Consider the following 16,004-nt stretch of genomic DNA (forward strand, 5'->3'; position numbering starts at 1 on the left):
TTTATCAAGAGGAAAAAGGACCAAACCTTTTAGCTACATCCACACAATTCCGGATAGTTAGTTTATTTATAACTATAATTTACATTAATGGACAGACCTTGAGTGCTTGCTGTAAGTAGATTTAAAAATGTTGTAATTCATGTTTATTTAAACTACCTTGTGACACCGGAAAAAAAAACTACCTTTCTGACATTGTTATGTGTTTGTTTTATTTTCTATTTAATTTACTCTGAGAATCTTTTCACTGTTATGAAGGGATGAGGCAGATTGCATCAAGAAGCTAGTTGATGATATATTTCCTAAGTCGCTTCAAGTTATTTCACCTTTCCCGGAAAGCTTAGTGGGTATGAGATCTCAGGTTGAGAAAGTAATCCGATTATTAAATATGGAATCAAATGATGTTCGCTCTATTGCTATTTGTGGTATGGGCGGCATCGGCAAAACAGAAATTGCAAATGTTCTACATCAAAGATACCGCCATCTATTTGAAGCTGATTGTTTTCTTGGTGATGTTGGAGAACTTCACCAGAAAAATGGACTAACATGGCTACAACAAGTCGTCATTTTCAAGCTCTTGGGAAAAGAAATGCCTCTAACTAGTAAACATGAAGGGATGAATATTTTAAAGAAGATGCTTTGCCAGAAGAAAGTGCTGTTCATCCTCGATGATGTAAACCACCGAGAACAGTTGGAATTTTTAGTTGGAGGGCCAGAGTGGTTTGGAATGGGTAGCAGAATTATTTTAACAGCAAGAGACAAGCACCTGTTGATCAGTCACGTCGGGGATAACGTGTATGAAGTCCAACTATTATCTGAGGATGAAGCACTTGAATTGTTCAGTAGGCATGCTTTTAGAGAAAAATCACCAAAAGAAGATTTTATGAAACTTTCGAGAGAAGTGGTGAACCATGCTGATGGACTCCCTTTAGCGCTTAAAGTTTTGGGTTCTTTATTTTACAGACGAGACAAAAGGCACTGGAAACTCATAATTGATCGGCTGAAGAGAATCCCTCACAAGGATATTCTAGGAAAGCTTAGGCTTAGTTTTGATGGTCTGGACAAAGATGAGAAGGAATTATTTCTAGATATTACATTTCTAAAAATTGCATTTCTAGATATTGCAGACTTGACTAGATATGATTTTGATATTTATGTGGAACTATTACAGAGAGACCCGAATCGTGGTTTTCTAATAGATTACCTTATCGAAAAATCTCTGTTATCCATCGACTTGAATAATAGTATTGTGATGCATAACATGATAAGAGAAATGGGAGAAAATGTCATACGGGAAGAGTATGCTAACAGCAGAATATGGCTTCCCGAGGAAGTTTGTGACCTTTTTAAAGGAAAGTTGGTAAGCAATATTTAACTTAAATAATAATTTCGTAAGCTCATAGTTCTATTAATCTTTTTTGTTTCATTTCTATATATTAGCCATTAAATATATGATTCATTCTTTACAGATAATAGAAAAGGTGGAAAGCCTACGTATCCCAAAAGATTACTATTTTGAAGATGATCTTGTCGATTATAGCAATATTTTCAAGAGGATGCAAAGCTTACAAATACTCATAATTGGTGATGGAACTTTTAGCTCAAACTGCACTATCACTTATCTTCCTTCCAGCCTGCGGTTTATTGATTGGAAAGGGTATCCTTCAATTTCATTGCCAGAGAGCTTTGAACCATCACAGCTCGTTATGCTTTGTTTATGTGAAAGTTGTCTTGTTGAACTTTTGCCAATATCAAAGGTATACTCTCTTACAATGTCCTGTTTGAGTTAAATAAATTGTTAATCAAAGATGGGTCAAGAAACTTTGTTTTTTTGGAGAAAATATAATAAATAAATTTGGAAGGCCAGAAGGATGGAACCATAAAAAGCAAATATATCTGTATTTGCTTTCCATAGGAATGGAGTTATACATAACTTAAATCATGAATAGTAAAGAAACAATTTTCATGTGATATACTTCTAATATTTTGATTTTTGAATTTTCAAATATTAGACGTAAACTGGATTTGTTGCAAAGTACTTGTACAGAATAATAATTCTGAACAAATAGTTGTAATTATAGAACATCATGTATATAAACTCGCTTTCATGTAGTTTACTTTTTCTAATTTTAATCAACGTAATAATGAGCTTGAAATAAATGTTTTGATAGGTCAATGCACGTAAATTAATCCGTCCATGATTTAAATGCTACTTTAAATAAATGTACTGATATACACAATTAACACCAATTTTTTAATTTTTTTTTGGTAATCACTCACTTGAAAGTTCAAATATTGTTCTTACAAAAATCAAATATATAATCTCTCCGTCTCTTTTCATCACCTTTCTTTTCCCAACTAAATCTTCAACATATTTAGGTGGAACCTAACTTTGTTGACATTCACGATATAATTGAAATACTTCATTACGGTCATGATGTAAAAATTTTTTGAATCTTTGGATTTATAATTGTATAGTAATTTACTTCCTGCAATTATATCTACCTAATAAAGAACTTGCAAGCGCACCCAAGGGTGTGGACTAGTTGTCAAAGAAGTGGATTGAGAATTATGAGATCTCAGGTTCAAATCTCAGAAAAGACAAAAGCACTAGGTGATTTCTTCCCATCTATTCTAGCTTTGGTGGATAGAGATATGTTGTGAACCAAGCTGACTCGGTAAGGGCCTATGGGCTATTAAATACTTTTAATTGGGGATCCAGGCCCAATTAGTATCTCTATTAAAAAGGACTAGAAGTTAGAAGAAAGGGAGGCAAATTATGTGAAGCGTTGGCTTTCTGATCCTCTCATCTCCCTTCTATGGTCTAGTATCTCATCCCCTTCTAGTTACCTTCTTCTATGTTAAGCTACCCGTAATTAGTGTGTTATTACTTTGTTGTGTGTATTATCCGTTGTAATTTGTATTCAGAGATAATAATAAATATCAGTGTTTGTATTGGAAATTGGGTTTGTTACAAGATACGTGGGACTCCCTCTTTTCCGCATTTCCAACATCCTTCAATGATCATAATAACCTTTGTTTTTTTTCCCACAAAATATTTCTATTAGGAGTACTACTTAAGTTAACTGGGTTTTTTTTTAATTTTTAAATGAATACAGAAATTCAGCAATTTGAAGCATTTGGATCTAAGCAAAAGCCTTGGGTTAACAAAAACCCCTAATTTTGGTGATATGCCAATCTTGGAGACACTTGATTTAGACGGGTGTGTGAATTTGGAAGAGGTCCATCCCTCTCTTGGACATTGCAGAGTGCTTACTTATTTGAATTTGTATGGTTGTCGCAAACTTAAGAAGCTTCCAAAATTTGTCTGCATGGAATCTCTTCAGGATCTCAATCTCTTTGAATGCACAAGCTTAGAAGAATTTCCAGAAATCTGTGGAGATATGCGGCGTTTATCAATACTCAATCTAGGATCCCCCTGGATAAGAAGCTTACCCCCGTCTCTTAGCGGCCTTAGAGAGTTGCGATTGGATGATTGTGAAATTCTTGAAAGTATTCCAGACACTATTCGAAATCTTAGTTATCTCAGTATTTTGGATTGCAATAAACTTGCAACACTGCCAAACAGCCTCTTTGACTCACAGAAATTGGAATATCTTTATATACACCAATGTTCTGGATTGGTAAAGCTCCCCTCATCTCTTGGAGTTCAAAAGAATCTCCGTTCGTTAGAGATAGATAGATGTTTGAACTTAGAGAAGTTTCCAAGCTCTATTCGGATGGAATCTGTTGTATATCTTAAGATATTTAATTTCCCAAAATTAGATACATTTCCAGAAATCAAAGGAGATATGCATTGCTTGAAGATCCTGGCTCTGACGTCTACTGGGATAAGAGAAGTGCCTTCATCCATTGGGAATCTGAGTGGCCTCACTTCTCTAAATCTGACAGGCTGTGAAGATCTTGTAAGTCTACCAGACAGCCTCTGTAATTTGATGAATCTTCATAGTCTTTCCCTCAGAGGTTGCAAAAAGCTAGAGAAGCTTCCAGAAAACATTTGTGATTTGCAAGAGTTGTATATACATGATGCAAGCGAAACTGCAATATCCCAACCACATGATGAACTTGATCGCAACATATTGGGTGGACTTCCTGAGGAATTAGGATCTTTGAGAGAGTTGGATGTAAGTGGAAGCAATATTTCTTGTTTACCAAAAAGCTTCAAAGGACTTTGGTATCTGGATGTACAATTCTGTGAGAATCTTAATGAACTTCCAGGAGAGCTACCCCCAAATTTAAGGACTCTAGTGGCAGATTATCATTTAGCCTTGAAGAGCATCAGAGATCTCGTAATTAATTGTCTTAAGCTGTGTAGGCTGGGGATATCCAACTGTGGAGCGTCTCAAGTGAACAAGTTAATGTGTTCCTACAGCATTTTCTCAGGACATGCATCCAGGTTTTTATCTCATATATGAATGTTGAATATTCTCATCTAATTGATTTCTAGTAGTAATAATAATCTCTATTCTATTGCATGCAGTGTGACGTCCATCAAAGGGATTATTTTCTCATTACTTTTCCCGTAGTCAGAATTCCAGAGTTGTTTGATTATGATCGGTTTATAAATCAAAAAGAGATCTCAATTGATCTGAATCCATCTTGGTATACCGATAAATTCATGGGTTTTTGGATATGTTATCGTCCTAGTAACACAGAATCAAAAGCTACATTGGTCTGCAAATCTGACCCTGAAAGAAAATATTCCTTGGAGTATGACGCGGATGTACATTTTACATTCGAGTATCCTTTCATTTGTTGCTTGTACATACCATTTGAAACATTGTGGAATGCTTCTGGCAATAAAGAAGGGAAGAATCCAAATGATTATTACACGTTGGAGTTTTCTCACAGGTTCTGGGAGGAGACCGAAGAAGTACGCTGGGGAATTCGGCTGGTGTATGAAGAGGAAGCAATGAGTGATAGTGGTCATAAAAAAAAGAAAAGAAGAAGCAATGAGTGAGGCAAAGGTCTGTTTATATGTATTTTTGCATGAATAATAACCGATGGAAGCGCTTCAATAATCTTTCTTAAACATTCAATTAAATTAAATAACACCATGTATTTTTGTTTTTTTCATATCATCCCGGCAATCTTGATTTAACATAAATACTCGCTTTCAAATTTTTAATTTAACTTAAAACGGATAATTTAAAAAAAACTCATCTTTCATACGAGTAAAAAAAAAGCTTGTTTATTGCTAATAAACACTATTAAAGAAAATATTAAAACCCGACAAACTTCGTCAGCTTGTCAATCATTCGTAGAGAGCATTTTCCTGCACTTCCCCTCGAATGGGGCCCTTCCGGGTATGACTCCGAAATAATTGGGTTTTAATATGGGTACGAAACAGGGAGTAAGAAAAAAAACTCTTATATAAAGTCCGTAGCCAAAAGGAAAAAGAAAACTATAAATAGTGAAAATAGAAAAAAAAATAAACACAAAAATACAACAACGATTGAATAAATAATAAAAAAGGAATCTTAATTTTTTATTTTAAAATACGCAGGTTTTTTTTACATGATCCCCTCCATTCAAATGTTGTCTTATTTATTTCATACTCAATTTTTGTCATTCTTTTGAAAATTTTGCTCAATTTTTTTGCCCTTAGGCTCGGAACTTCTCTTATATAGTTGGCTTTTTAAGTGTGGTTGGATCAATATATCTTTGAGGTCAGTCTTTCTTCAATTTTTCTTCAATTTCTCGCGTAGGGCAACGGAATTATATCAATATACAGAAAGTTATCAATTTACTGCTCATTTGTTTAATTTGTCAGTTGAAAAAAGGTACATTTTTATGTCATGAATTAGGAAGATGATAACAAGTTTCCTATAGAGGATGAAAAAAAGGTAAAGTCTTTACTCTTTGTGAACACAATAAATTTGCTGGAAATTTCTAAGAAGTTGGTCCCCTTTGAACAATGATCCTGCATGTGAACTTCATTAGAGGTTGGACCCATTTGATGGGTGACCGACTCCTTGGAAGTCCTCGTATTGCATCTCTTCTTATATCGAAACTTGGGTTAATTTCGATCATATTACAATAAAGTCTTTTAAGTAGTAAAAATGTAATGACTTTAATTTATCACAATAATGAATACCTAGGATACAGTTTTATGAGTTGAAATAGGAAGATGATAAGTAGTTCCCCATAAAGGGTGTGGCCTAGTGGTCAATGAAGTGGTTGAGAGTCATGAGGTCTCAGGTTCAACTTTCAATGGAGACAAAAACATTAGGTGATTCTTCCCATCTATCCTAGCTCTAGCCTTGGTGGACAGAGTTATCTAATACTTGTTGTTGGTGGGAGCCGGCAGGTATCTTGTGGAATTAGTGAACTAATGAACTACTAAAAGTCGTAGGTTTCTTAAGCTGAATTTTAATGATATTCATCTTACACCATCGGATTTTTCAAGAGTAATATTTAAGATAGATAGACTTGTTATAAAAAGGAAAAAGAAGAACAAGTGAAACATGAGATATACATCTAAGGAATTGAAGAGGCATGCAACATTGGTGAATGGATTAGATAGTTGATTTTAGAAGATTATTAATAAACGTATTAGTTGATTTATGAAATGACTTGTGGAATCAGTCGAGGTGTGCTCAAGCTGACCTAGAGACTAACTATTATAAGAAAATAATAATTGATGTGAGTCATTTTCTCAACAAGAGGAAGAATTCAAAGATGCTATGGAGAAGATTCAAAGATGAAGGATATTATTAAAGACCGTGTGGAAAAATGTATATAACTACAAATATGTAATTCTATAATTTGTAGGAAGATGATTGGAGGTTTCCCCATAGACCAAATTATGCATTCACATAGCTGAGAAATAATTTTGCCTAGGCTTCAAATATTTCTCTTTATTAAGCAGCACAACAAATATATACCTAAAGCTGAGAACTTGCCTATTAGTCTTTAGCAATATTCTTCAACAATGTCTCATGCTTCTTCTTCCAAAGTTTGCAAGTACGATATCTTTTTGAGTTTTAGAGGTGAAGATACGCGTAGAACCTTTGTGAGTCATCTCTATACGGCTCTGGAACAAAGAGGAATCCACACTTTTAAAGATGATGAGCGGTTGGAAGCATCTGGAACAAAGAGGAATCCACACTTTTAAAGATGATGAGCGGTTGGAAGCAGGAAAATCAATTTCTGCTGAACTTTTAAAAGCCATAGAAGAGGCCAGATTCGCTGTTGTAATATTTTCAAAAAGCTATGCATCCTCAAGATGGTGCTTAGAGGAGCTTGCACACATCATAAAGTGTAAAAAGGAATTGGAGCAGATTGTGATTCCAGTCTTCTATGATGTGAGTCCATCAGATGTGCGCCACCAAAATCCGCCTTTCACTGATTCATTTTCCCAACACGAGGTAAAATACAAAGGTGATATGGAGAAGGTTCAGAGATGGAGGGGTGCATTTGTGGAGGCAGGGAAAATATCAGGTTATCATTTACTAAATTTCAAGTAAGCTTTCTTCTTCTTGTTTTTCCGGTTTCTCTTTATCAAGAGGAAAAAGGACCAAACTTTTAGCTACAATTCCACACAATCACCAGCTATACTTTTACCGAAAAAGGAAAACAGAGACGTATATGATTGTTTGATGATGTAATTGGATTTTAAAATGTTATAATTCATAATTGACAGTATTATGTGTTTGTTTTAGATATTAGTCTATGACAAGTCTTTGCTTTTCTATTTATTTACTCTGAGATTAATTTCCACTGTAATGTAGGGATGAGGCTGAGTGCGTCAAGAAACTAGTTGATGACATATTTCCTAAGTCACTTCAAATTATTTCACCTTTCCCGGAAAGCTTAGTGGGTATGAAATCTCAGGTTGAGAAAGCAACCTTAATATTAAATATGAAATCAAATGATGTTCGCTCTATTGCTATTTGTGGTATGGGCGGCATCGGCAAAACAGAAATTGCAAATGTTCTACATCAAAGATACCGCCATCTATTTGAAGCTGATTGTTTTCTTGGTGATGTTGGAGAACTTCACCAGAAAAATGGACTAACATGGCTACAACAAGTCGTCATTTTCAAGCTCTTGGGAAAAGAAATGCCTCTAACTAGTAAACATGAAGGGATGAATATTTTAAAGAAGATGCTTTGCCAGAAGAAAGTGCTGTTCATCCTCGATGATGTAAACCACCGAGAACAGTTGGAATTTTTAGTTGGAGGGCCAGAATGGTTTGGAATGGGTAGCAGAATTATTTTAACAGCAAGAGACAAGCACCTGTTAATCAGTCACGTTGGGGATAATGTGTATGAAGTCCAACTATTATCTGAGGATGAAGCACTTGAATTGTTCAGTAGGCATGCTTTTAGAGAAAAATCACCAAAAAAAGATTTTATGGAACTTTCAATACAAGTGGTGAACCATGCTGGTGGACTCCCTTTAGCCCTTAAAGTTTTGGGTTCTTTATTTTACGGACGAGACAAAAAGCACTGGAGACACATAATTGATCGGCTGAAGAGAATCCCTCACAAGGATATTCTAGGAAAGCTTAGGCTTAGTTTTGATGGTCTGGACAAAGATGAGAAGGAATTATTTCTAGATATTGCATTTCTAGATATTGCTTGCTTGACTAGAGATAATTTTAATCTTTGTGTGGAACTAGTACGGAGAGATGCGAGTCGTGGTTTTCTAATAGAATGCCTTAATGATAAATCTCTATTATCCATCAACATAAGTAACAATATCGTGATGCATAATATGATAAGAGAAATGGGTGAAAATGTCATACGGGAAGAGTATGCTAACAGCAGAATATGGCTTCCCGAGGAGGTTTGTGATCTTTTTAAAGGAAAGTTGGTAAGCAATATTCAACGTAATTAATAATTTCGTAAGCTCTTGGTTCTGTTTATTTTTTTTGGTCCCATTTTTATTTGTTAGCAATTAAATATATGCTTCATTCTTTACAGATCACAGAAAAGGTGGAAAACCTGTGTATCCCAAAAGATTACTATTTTGAAGATGATTTTGTCAATTATAGCAATATTTTCAAGAGGATGCAAAGCTTAAAAATACTCATAGTGGGTGGTGGATCTTTTAGCTCGAACTTCGCCATCACTTATCTTCCTTCCAGTTTGCGGTTTATTGATTGGCCGGGGTTTCCTTCATTTTCATTGCCAGAGAGCTTTGAACCATCACAACTTGTTGTGCTTTGTTTACGTAAAAGTTGGCTTGCGGAACTTTGGCCAATATCAAAGGTATACTCTCTAACAATGTCCTGTTTGAGTTAAATATATTGTGAATCAAAAATTGGTCAAGAAACTTTGTTTGTTGGAGCAAATATAATAAACAAATCTACTGTGAAGCATTCAAAAGGACTTAAACATGCTATATACTTGATTCTATAATTCAACTTAGCTAAATATTTATATTTTTGTTATATGAGCCTTCAAAGGTGAAATTGCTTTAAATTTGAAAGGCCAGAAGGGTGGAACCATAAAAAGCAAATATATCTGTATTTGTTTTCTATAGGAATGGGGTTATACATAACTTAAATCAAGTACTTTATCACAAAGAACAATAAAGAAAATAATTTTCATGTGAAATACTTGTAATGTTTTGAATTTACATTTTCAAATTAATGGAATAATAACTTTGAACAAATAGTTGTATTTATAAAACATCATGTATATAAACTTGCTTTCATGTAATTTACCTTTTTAAAATTTTAATCAACTTAATTGTTAGAATAAGAATAGGTTTGTACAATTTTATTTAGAATAGCAGATACAACAATTCAATAATATTCTTCTCCTGTATTTCTCACATGGTATCAGAGCCTCTACGATCTTGGTAAACAACCAAAGAGCTTACGCTCTCGGTGGGCGGCTATTACCCATATATGTCACCTGTCTTGCCAACAATTATGTTAGCAAAAGTTGGGTAAGCACCGTGCCATCATTTCGGTGACTACTTTTTTATATCTAATTTGTTTAGTACTGTGCCATCTTTCCGGTGACTACTTTTTCATATTTAATTTGTGTAGTACCGCGCCATCTTTTCGGTGACTACTTTTTGATAATTAATTTGTGTAGCACCGTGTCATTATTCCGGTGACTAGTTTCTCATATCTGATTTGTGTAGCACCGTGCCATCATTATGGTGACTACTTTCTCATATCTTATATGTGTAGCAATGTGCCATTCTTCCGGTGACTACTTTTTCATATTTAATTTGTGTAGCATCGTGCCATATTTTTGGTGACTACTTTTTTCATATTTGACTTGTGTAGCACCGTACCATATTTAATTTTTGTTTTTCACCCCTACCCTGACCCCTCCCCCCCCCCCCACCCCAAAAAAAAAAAAATTTAAGTTTGTTTTTAAAAAATATTTCCAATTTCAAACTTTTATTTTTTCACCCACCCCACCCTCCCCTCAAAAAAAATTTTAAGTTTATTTTTAAAAAATATTTTCAATTTCAATTCAAAAATATTTTCTACTCTAGCAAAAATAAAAGATGTTTTCTCAAAAATAATTTTCATTCATAAATCAAACATTAAAAAATCTTTTCCGGAAAATATTTCTACTCACCAACCAAACATGAGAAAATAAGTCAAAAATCTACTTGTTTTCCAGGAAAACATGGAAAATGTTTTCCTGCGTACCAAACACACCCATAATCTCTCTTTCCATCAGCTTTCTTTTCCCAATTAAATCTTCAACATATTTAGGTGGAACCTAACTTTGTTGACATTGATGATATAAATGAAGTACCTCGTCACAGTCATGATGTAAATATTTTTGAAGTTTTGGATTTATAATTGTATAGTAATTTACTTCCTGCAATTATATCTACCTAATAAAGAACTTGCAAGTGCACCCAAGGGTGTGGACTAGGTGTCAAAAAAAGTGGATTGAGCACTATGAGATCTTACCAACAAATACAAAAAATACTACGTGATTTCTTCCCATCTATTCTAGCTTTGGTGGATAGAGTTACGTGGGACTCCATCTTTTCCGCATTTTCTCTACATCCTTCTATGACCATAACAAACAAAATATTTCTATTAGGAGTACTACTTAAGTTAACTGGTTTTTCGTTTTTTTAAATGAATACAGAAATTGAGCAATTTGAAGCATTTGGATCTAAGCGAAAGCCTTGAGTTAACAAAAACCCCTAATTTTGGTGAAATGCCAATCTTGGAGAAACTAAGTTTAGAGGGGTGTGTGAATTTGAAAGAGGTCCATCCCTCTCTTGGACATTGCAGAATGCTTACTTTTTTGAGTTTGTATGGTTGTCGCAAACTTCAGAAGATTCCAAAATTTGTCTGCATGGGATCTCTTGGAACTCTCGATCTCTTTGGATGCACAAGGTTAGAAGAATTTCCAGAAATCTGTGGAGATATGCGGCACTTATCAATACTCAATCTAGAATCCCCGTGGATAAGAAGCTTACCCCCATCTCTCAGCGGCCTTAGAGATTTGCAATTGACTGGTTGTGAAGTTCTTGAAAGTATTCCGGACACTATTCGAAATCTTAGATATCTCGTTATTTCAGGTTGCAATAAACTTGCAACACTGCCAAACAGCCTCTTCGAATCACAGCTATTGGAATATCTTGATATAGACCAATGTTTTGGATTGGTAAAGCTCCCCATATCTCTTGGAGTTCAAAAGAAGCTCTGTTGGTTAAAGATAGGGAGATGTGAGAACTTAAAGAATCTTCCAAGCTCTATTCAGATGGAATCCCTTCAACAGCTCATGATATCTAATTGCCTAAAATTAGATACATTTCCACAAATCAATGGAGATATGCGTTGCTTGAGAGGACTGACTTTGAATTCTACTGGGATAAGAGAAGTGCCTTCATCCATTGGGAATCTGAGCAGCCTTGAATCTCTCAATTTAGAAGGTTGTGAAGATCTTGTAAGTCTACCAGACTGCCTCTGTAATTTGATGAATCTTCAACAACTTTTCCTCAGAGGGTGCAAAAAGTTAGAGAAGCTTCCAGAAAACATGGGTGATTTGCAAGAGTTATATATGCTTGATGCAGGCGAAACTGTAATATACCAACCACCTCCCTCCATCACCAAGCTTGGGAAACTGAAAATTTTATGCTTGAGTGGACTTCCTCATGAGGATTTAGGATCTTTGCACTCTTTGAAAAACTTGTGTTTAAGTGGAAGCAATATTTCTTGTTTACCAAAAAGCTTCAAAGGACTCTTACACCTTCAGCATCTGAACGTACAATTCTGTCAGAATCTTAATAAATTGCCCGGAGAGCTACCCCCAAATTTAAAGGAGTTATTTGCAGATTATCATTTAGCCTTGAAGAGCATCAGAGATCTCGTAATTAATTGTCTTAAGCTGTGTAGGCTCGTAATATCTGACTGTGGAGCCGTCTCAAGTGAACAAGTTAATGTGCTCCTACAGCATTTTCTCAGGACATGCATCCAGGTTTTTATCTCATATATGAATGTTAAATATTCTCGTCTAATTGATTGATTTTGATTGATTTCTAGTAGTAATAAAAATTTCTATTGCATGCAGTGTGACTTCTTCCATCAAAGGGATTCTTTTGTCATTTCTTTTCCCGGAGTCAGAATTCCAGAGTTGTTCGATTATAATCGGTTTATAAATCTAAAAGAGATCTCAATTGATCTGAACCCATCTTGGTATACCGATAAATACATGCGTTTTTGGATAAGTTACGGTCCTACTAGACTGGACGCAAGATTAGAAGCTACATTGGTCTGCAAGTCTGACCCTGAAAGAAAATATTCCTTGGAGTATGACATGGATGGATATTTTTTGTTGGATGATCCTTTCATTTATTGCTGGTACATACCATTTGAAACATTGTTGAATGCTTCAATTTTCCATGTATAATAACCGACGAAAGTGCTTCAATTTTCTTTCTTAAACATTCAATTAAATTAAATACCATCACGTATTTTTGTTTTTTTCATATCATCCCGGCTATATATCTTGATTTAACACAAATACTCGCTTTCTAATTTTTAATTTAACTTAATCCGGATAATTAAAACAAAAAAACTCATCTTCAATACGAGTAAAAAAAAAGCTTGTTTATTGCTAATAAACACTACTCCCTCCGTTTAAAAAAGAATGACCTCCTTTCCTTTTTAGTGTGTTTCAAAATAAATGACCCATTTCCTTTTATGGCAACACCTAAATTTTATGATTCCAATAATATCCTTACCATCAATTTAAAAATTCACTAAGCATGGACCCACTCATATAGAAACATGTCAAATTAACATTTTTTATTGGATGGAAAATACGGCAATCATTTAAAAGTACAACCAATTAAATTGTGTTAACTTTGTCACTTTTAACTTCTTCTTTCTATTTTATTCCTTCCTAATTTTTTGTCTTTTTCAATTTTTTTTCTAGTGCAATACTTAGGATAGGTTCCAAAACAGACCAAAAATACAGATTTTGAGAAGTTGCAGGTGCAACCACGGTTATCATCCACGGACTGTAGGTCAAATCACGATTCATGCTCGTGGTCCGTGGTTCACCACTGCAACCCCTTCACAAACTCAGCTCAGAAAATCGGCTAAGTCATGACCTACGGACAGACCCACAGTCCGTAGATCAAACCACAATCCGTGGTTTATGTCCGTGGATCGAGGCCCCCTTTACCCAGCCTCTGACGCAAACGACGACCGACCAGCACGGACCGTCGTGTGATTCATGGTCCGTAGGTCTGACCGTAATTGAGAGTTAGCAGCTAGTTAGAGGAAAATTGTTGATTAGGTCAACTTCAAATGGCCATAACTCTTAGCACAAAAGGAATTATGTGTCCCATGACCTATGGTAAGATATATAATTGAATCCTCTTTCCAACACCACCGAGTTTGCTAAAATCCTACCTTCGAGTAAAAAATTATGCTTGTTTTAGTGAAGCCCTATCGGGCAGACTTAACCGACGACTCCAATCTACGGACCGTAGATTGATCTACGGACCATAGGTCCTGTTCGTCGATCACTCCGACAGTAGTTAAGTCAGGGGTTTTTTGGTCTTTTCCTATTTCATTTAACCCCTAAGATACGTCGTTTAGACCCTAAATTATGATGTTTTAGTCAGTTTGAGCCTAGAAACATAACTAGAACTTACCTAAGTCAAATCATTAAGCAAACATAAAAAATTAGAAGCAAAAGAGGAGAAAAAGGTCAAGAACCCTAGTTCAAGAACGCAACAAGGTTCCATTAGTTCCAGCCCCGAAATTAAAGGATTTCTCTGTGAAATTCATCACCATGTATGTGGGATTTCACTAGTGGGTTCCTTTCGCCCATTGGGTCCATAGAATTCAGGCAGTTTCTTGGTTTCCTTATTATGAATAGACCTAGGGTTTCTAGAATTACATCAGATCATCATGAATTAGTTATTTAATGTTCCAAATCAAATTATCATGTTATTACATCATTTCTCGCATGAATTTCAGAACCCTAGCTATGTATTTCTTTAGTTCTTGAATTACACATGCTAGGTCAGATATCTCAGTTATTCTATACATGCCTCAGTAATTAATGCATCATTATCAAATTAATTGTTGCATTCTCAGTTTGCATGTTCAGTTTTGAGCTATCCAGTATTTACAGAAATTCAGTCATAACCAGTTAACCACTTAATTAATTGAGAGTAGCATAATACTGAGTTGGACTAGGGTTTAGCATACCCAAATAGTCCCAGAACTACTAGCCAAGTATGTTGTAAGTCCCATCTGTGGGCATAATTTCAGTGATCACGCCAGCATGCCTCTATACCTCTGCCAGGGTATATTGGGTCCTCTCGATGGGGTGTATACATTGGACTCCACATTTAGCTCATGTGGTTTTATTATCAGTTATTAGTAGCTCCCATAGTTCTGCCAGACTCTATTGCATTGACCATATTTCAGTACAATCAGTATTCAGTCTCAGCATGCTATAAATTTGGTCATTGCAGCAGTTAGCTTAGTATTCAGCATTTTCAGTGTATTTATATTCAGTTTATCTTATATCATTGTTCAGTATGTTTTGTTCAGTTATATGTTATTTCAGCTTTATTCTATCTTGCATGCTCAGTACCTTTCAAGTACTGAAGCATACGTGCGCTACATCTTCTCGTGATGTAGGTTCAGGTTCTCAGCATTCAGATCACGCTTAGATCGGTTCTCGATCTTCACTTCAGCAGAATCAGTGGTGAGTCCTCATTCTCCGAGGACAATAGTCATGAGTTTCTTTTCAGTATTTTTAGTCCTTTAGTTTCAGTTTTGCTAGACTTAGTTGGGGCCTGTCCCAGCATTTCTAGTCAGTTAGAGGTTATTTTCAGACATAGATAGATTTGTCACGCCCCGAGCCTACACCCTGGACGTGGCCGGCACTCGAAGACCATTGCTGGTCCCCAAGCGAACCCTCATCCTGGCTGACTCCAAGCGAAATACTAACTTAAGCATACAAGAGCTTAAAACTGAATAAGAGTTTATAAACTCAACTTTACAAATCTTTAACTCAAAAGAAAACTCTGTATAATAGAATATATATAAAACTCGCCATAAAAGGCAACTTTAGTCTTCAAAACATTTAACAAAATAAATGAAGACACTTCTGAAACTCTATTGTCTATCTATGAAGCCTCTAACTGATAAAGATGGAAGCCGGGACAAGACCCACGACCTCCTAACAACTGATACAACTGAAAGGTAAATGAAATCCTCCGAAAGCAAAGAGGCTTGTCATAGCTAACTGGAACTCCCGGATGTATCAACGAATCTCCTGTTGATGATCCTGAATACCTGTGTCTGCATCATAAAAAGATGCAGGCCAAATGGCTCAGTACGTGGAATGTACGAGTATGTAAGCTGGAAATCTAAACAACATAGGCTAGAAGAAAAACTGGAATAAACTGAATAACTTACCTCTTTTCAAACTTTCTCAACTCAAGGAATACTCAAAACTACTCAAACTTACTCAACTCAAAAGATAGATACTGGACTCAGAGACAGATACTCAACT

At 35.4% G+C, this 16,004-nt stretch overlaps 1 protein-coding gene, 1 long non-coding RNA gene and 1 pseudogene across 2 annotated transcripts; 2 read left to right on the top strand and 1 right to left on the bottom strand.

Annotated features, from left to right (window-relative positions):
- Positions 1-16,004, top strand: part of LOC125862005 (disease resistance protein Roq1-like) — a 34,761-nt pseudogene that overhangs the window by 723 nt on the left and 18,034 nt on the right.
- LOC125862008 (uncharacterized) lies at positions 709-8,454 on the bottom strand. Its single transcript, XR_007446011.1, has 2 exons — positions 8,260-8,454; positions 709-763 (listed from the first exon to the last, which is right to left on the bottom strand). It is a non-coding gene; the product is annotated as an uncharacterized LOC125862008 (long non-coding RNA).
- Positions 6,865-7,487, top strand: LOC125862007 (TMV resistance protein N-like). Its single transcript, XM_049541974.1, has 2 exons — positions 6,865-7,051; positions 7,104-7,487. The coding sequence occupies exons 1-2, from the start codon at positions 6,953-6,955 to the stop codon at positions 7,485-7,487; spliced, it is 483 nt and encodes a 160-aa protein (XP_049397931.1). The 5' UTR covers positions 6,865-6,952.

This window comes from Solanum stenotomum, chromosome 4, assembly GCF_019186545.1.
Source record: "Solanum stenotomum isolate F172 chromosome 4, ASM1918654v1, whole genome shotgun sequence".
Classification (NCBI taxonomy): Eukaryota; Viridiplantae; Streptophyta; class Magnoliopsida; order Solanales; family Solanaceae; genus Solanum; species Solanum stenotomum.

Coding starts and splice junctions, on each gene's coding strand:
- LOC125862007 (XM_049541974.1), top strand. CDS start 6,953: ATGTCTCATGCTTCTTCTTCCAAAGTTTGCAAGTACGATATCTTTTTG. Junction 7,052..7,103: donor TTGTGAGTCATCTCTATACG/GCTCTGGAACAA, acceptor AGCGGTTGGAAG/CATCTGGAACAAAGAGGAAT.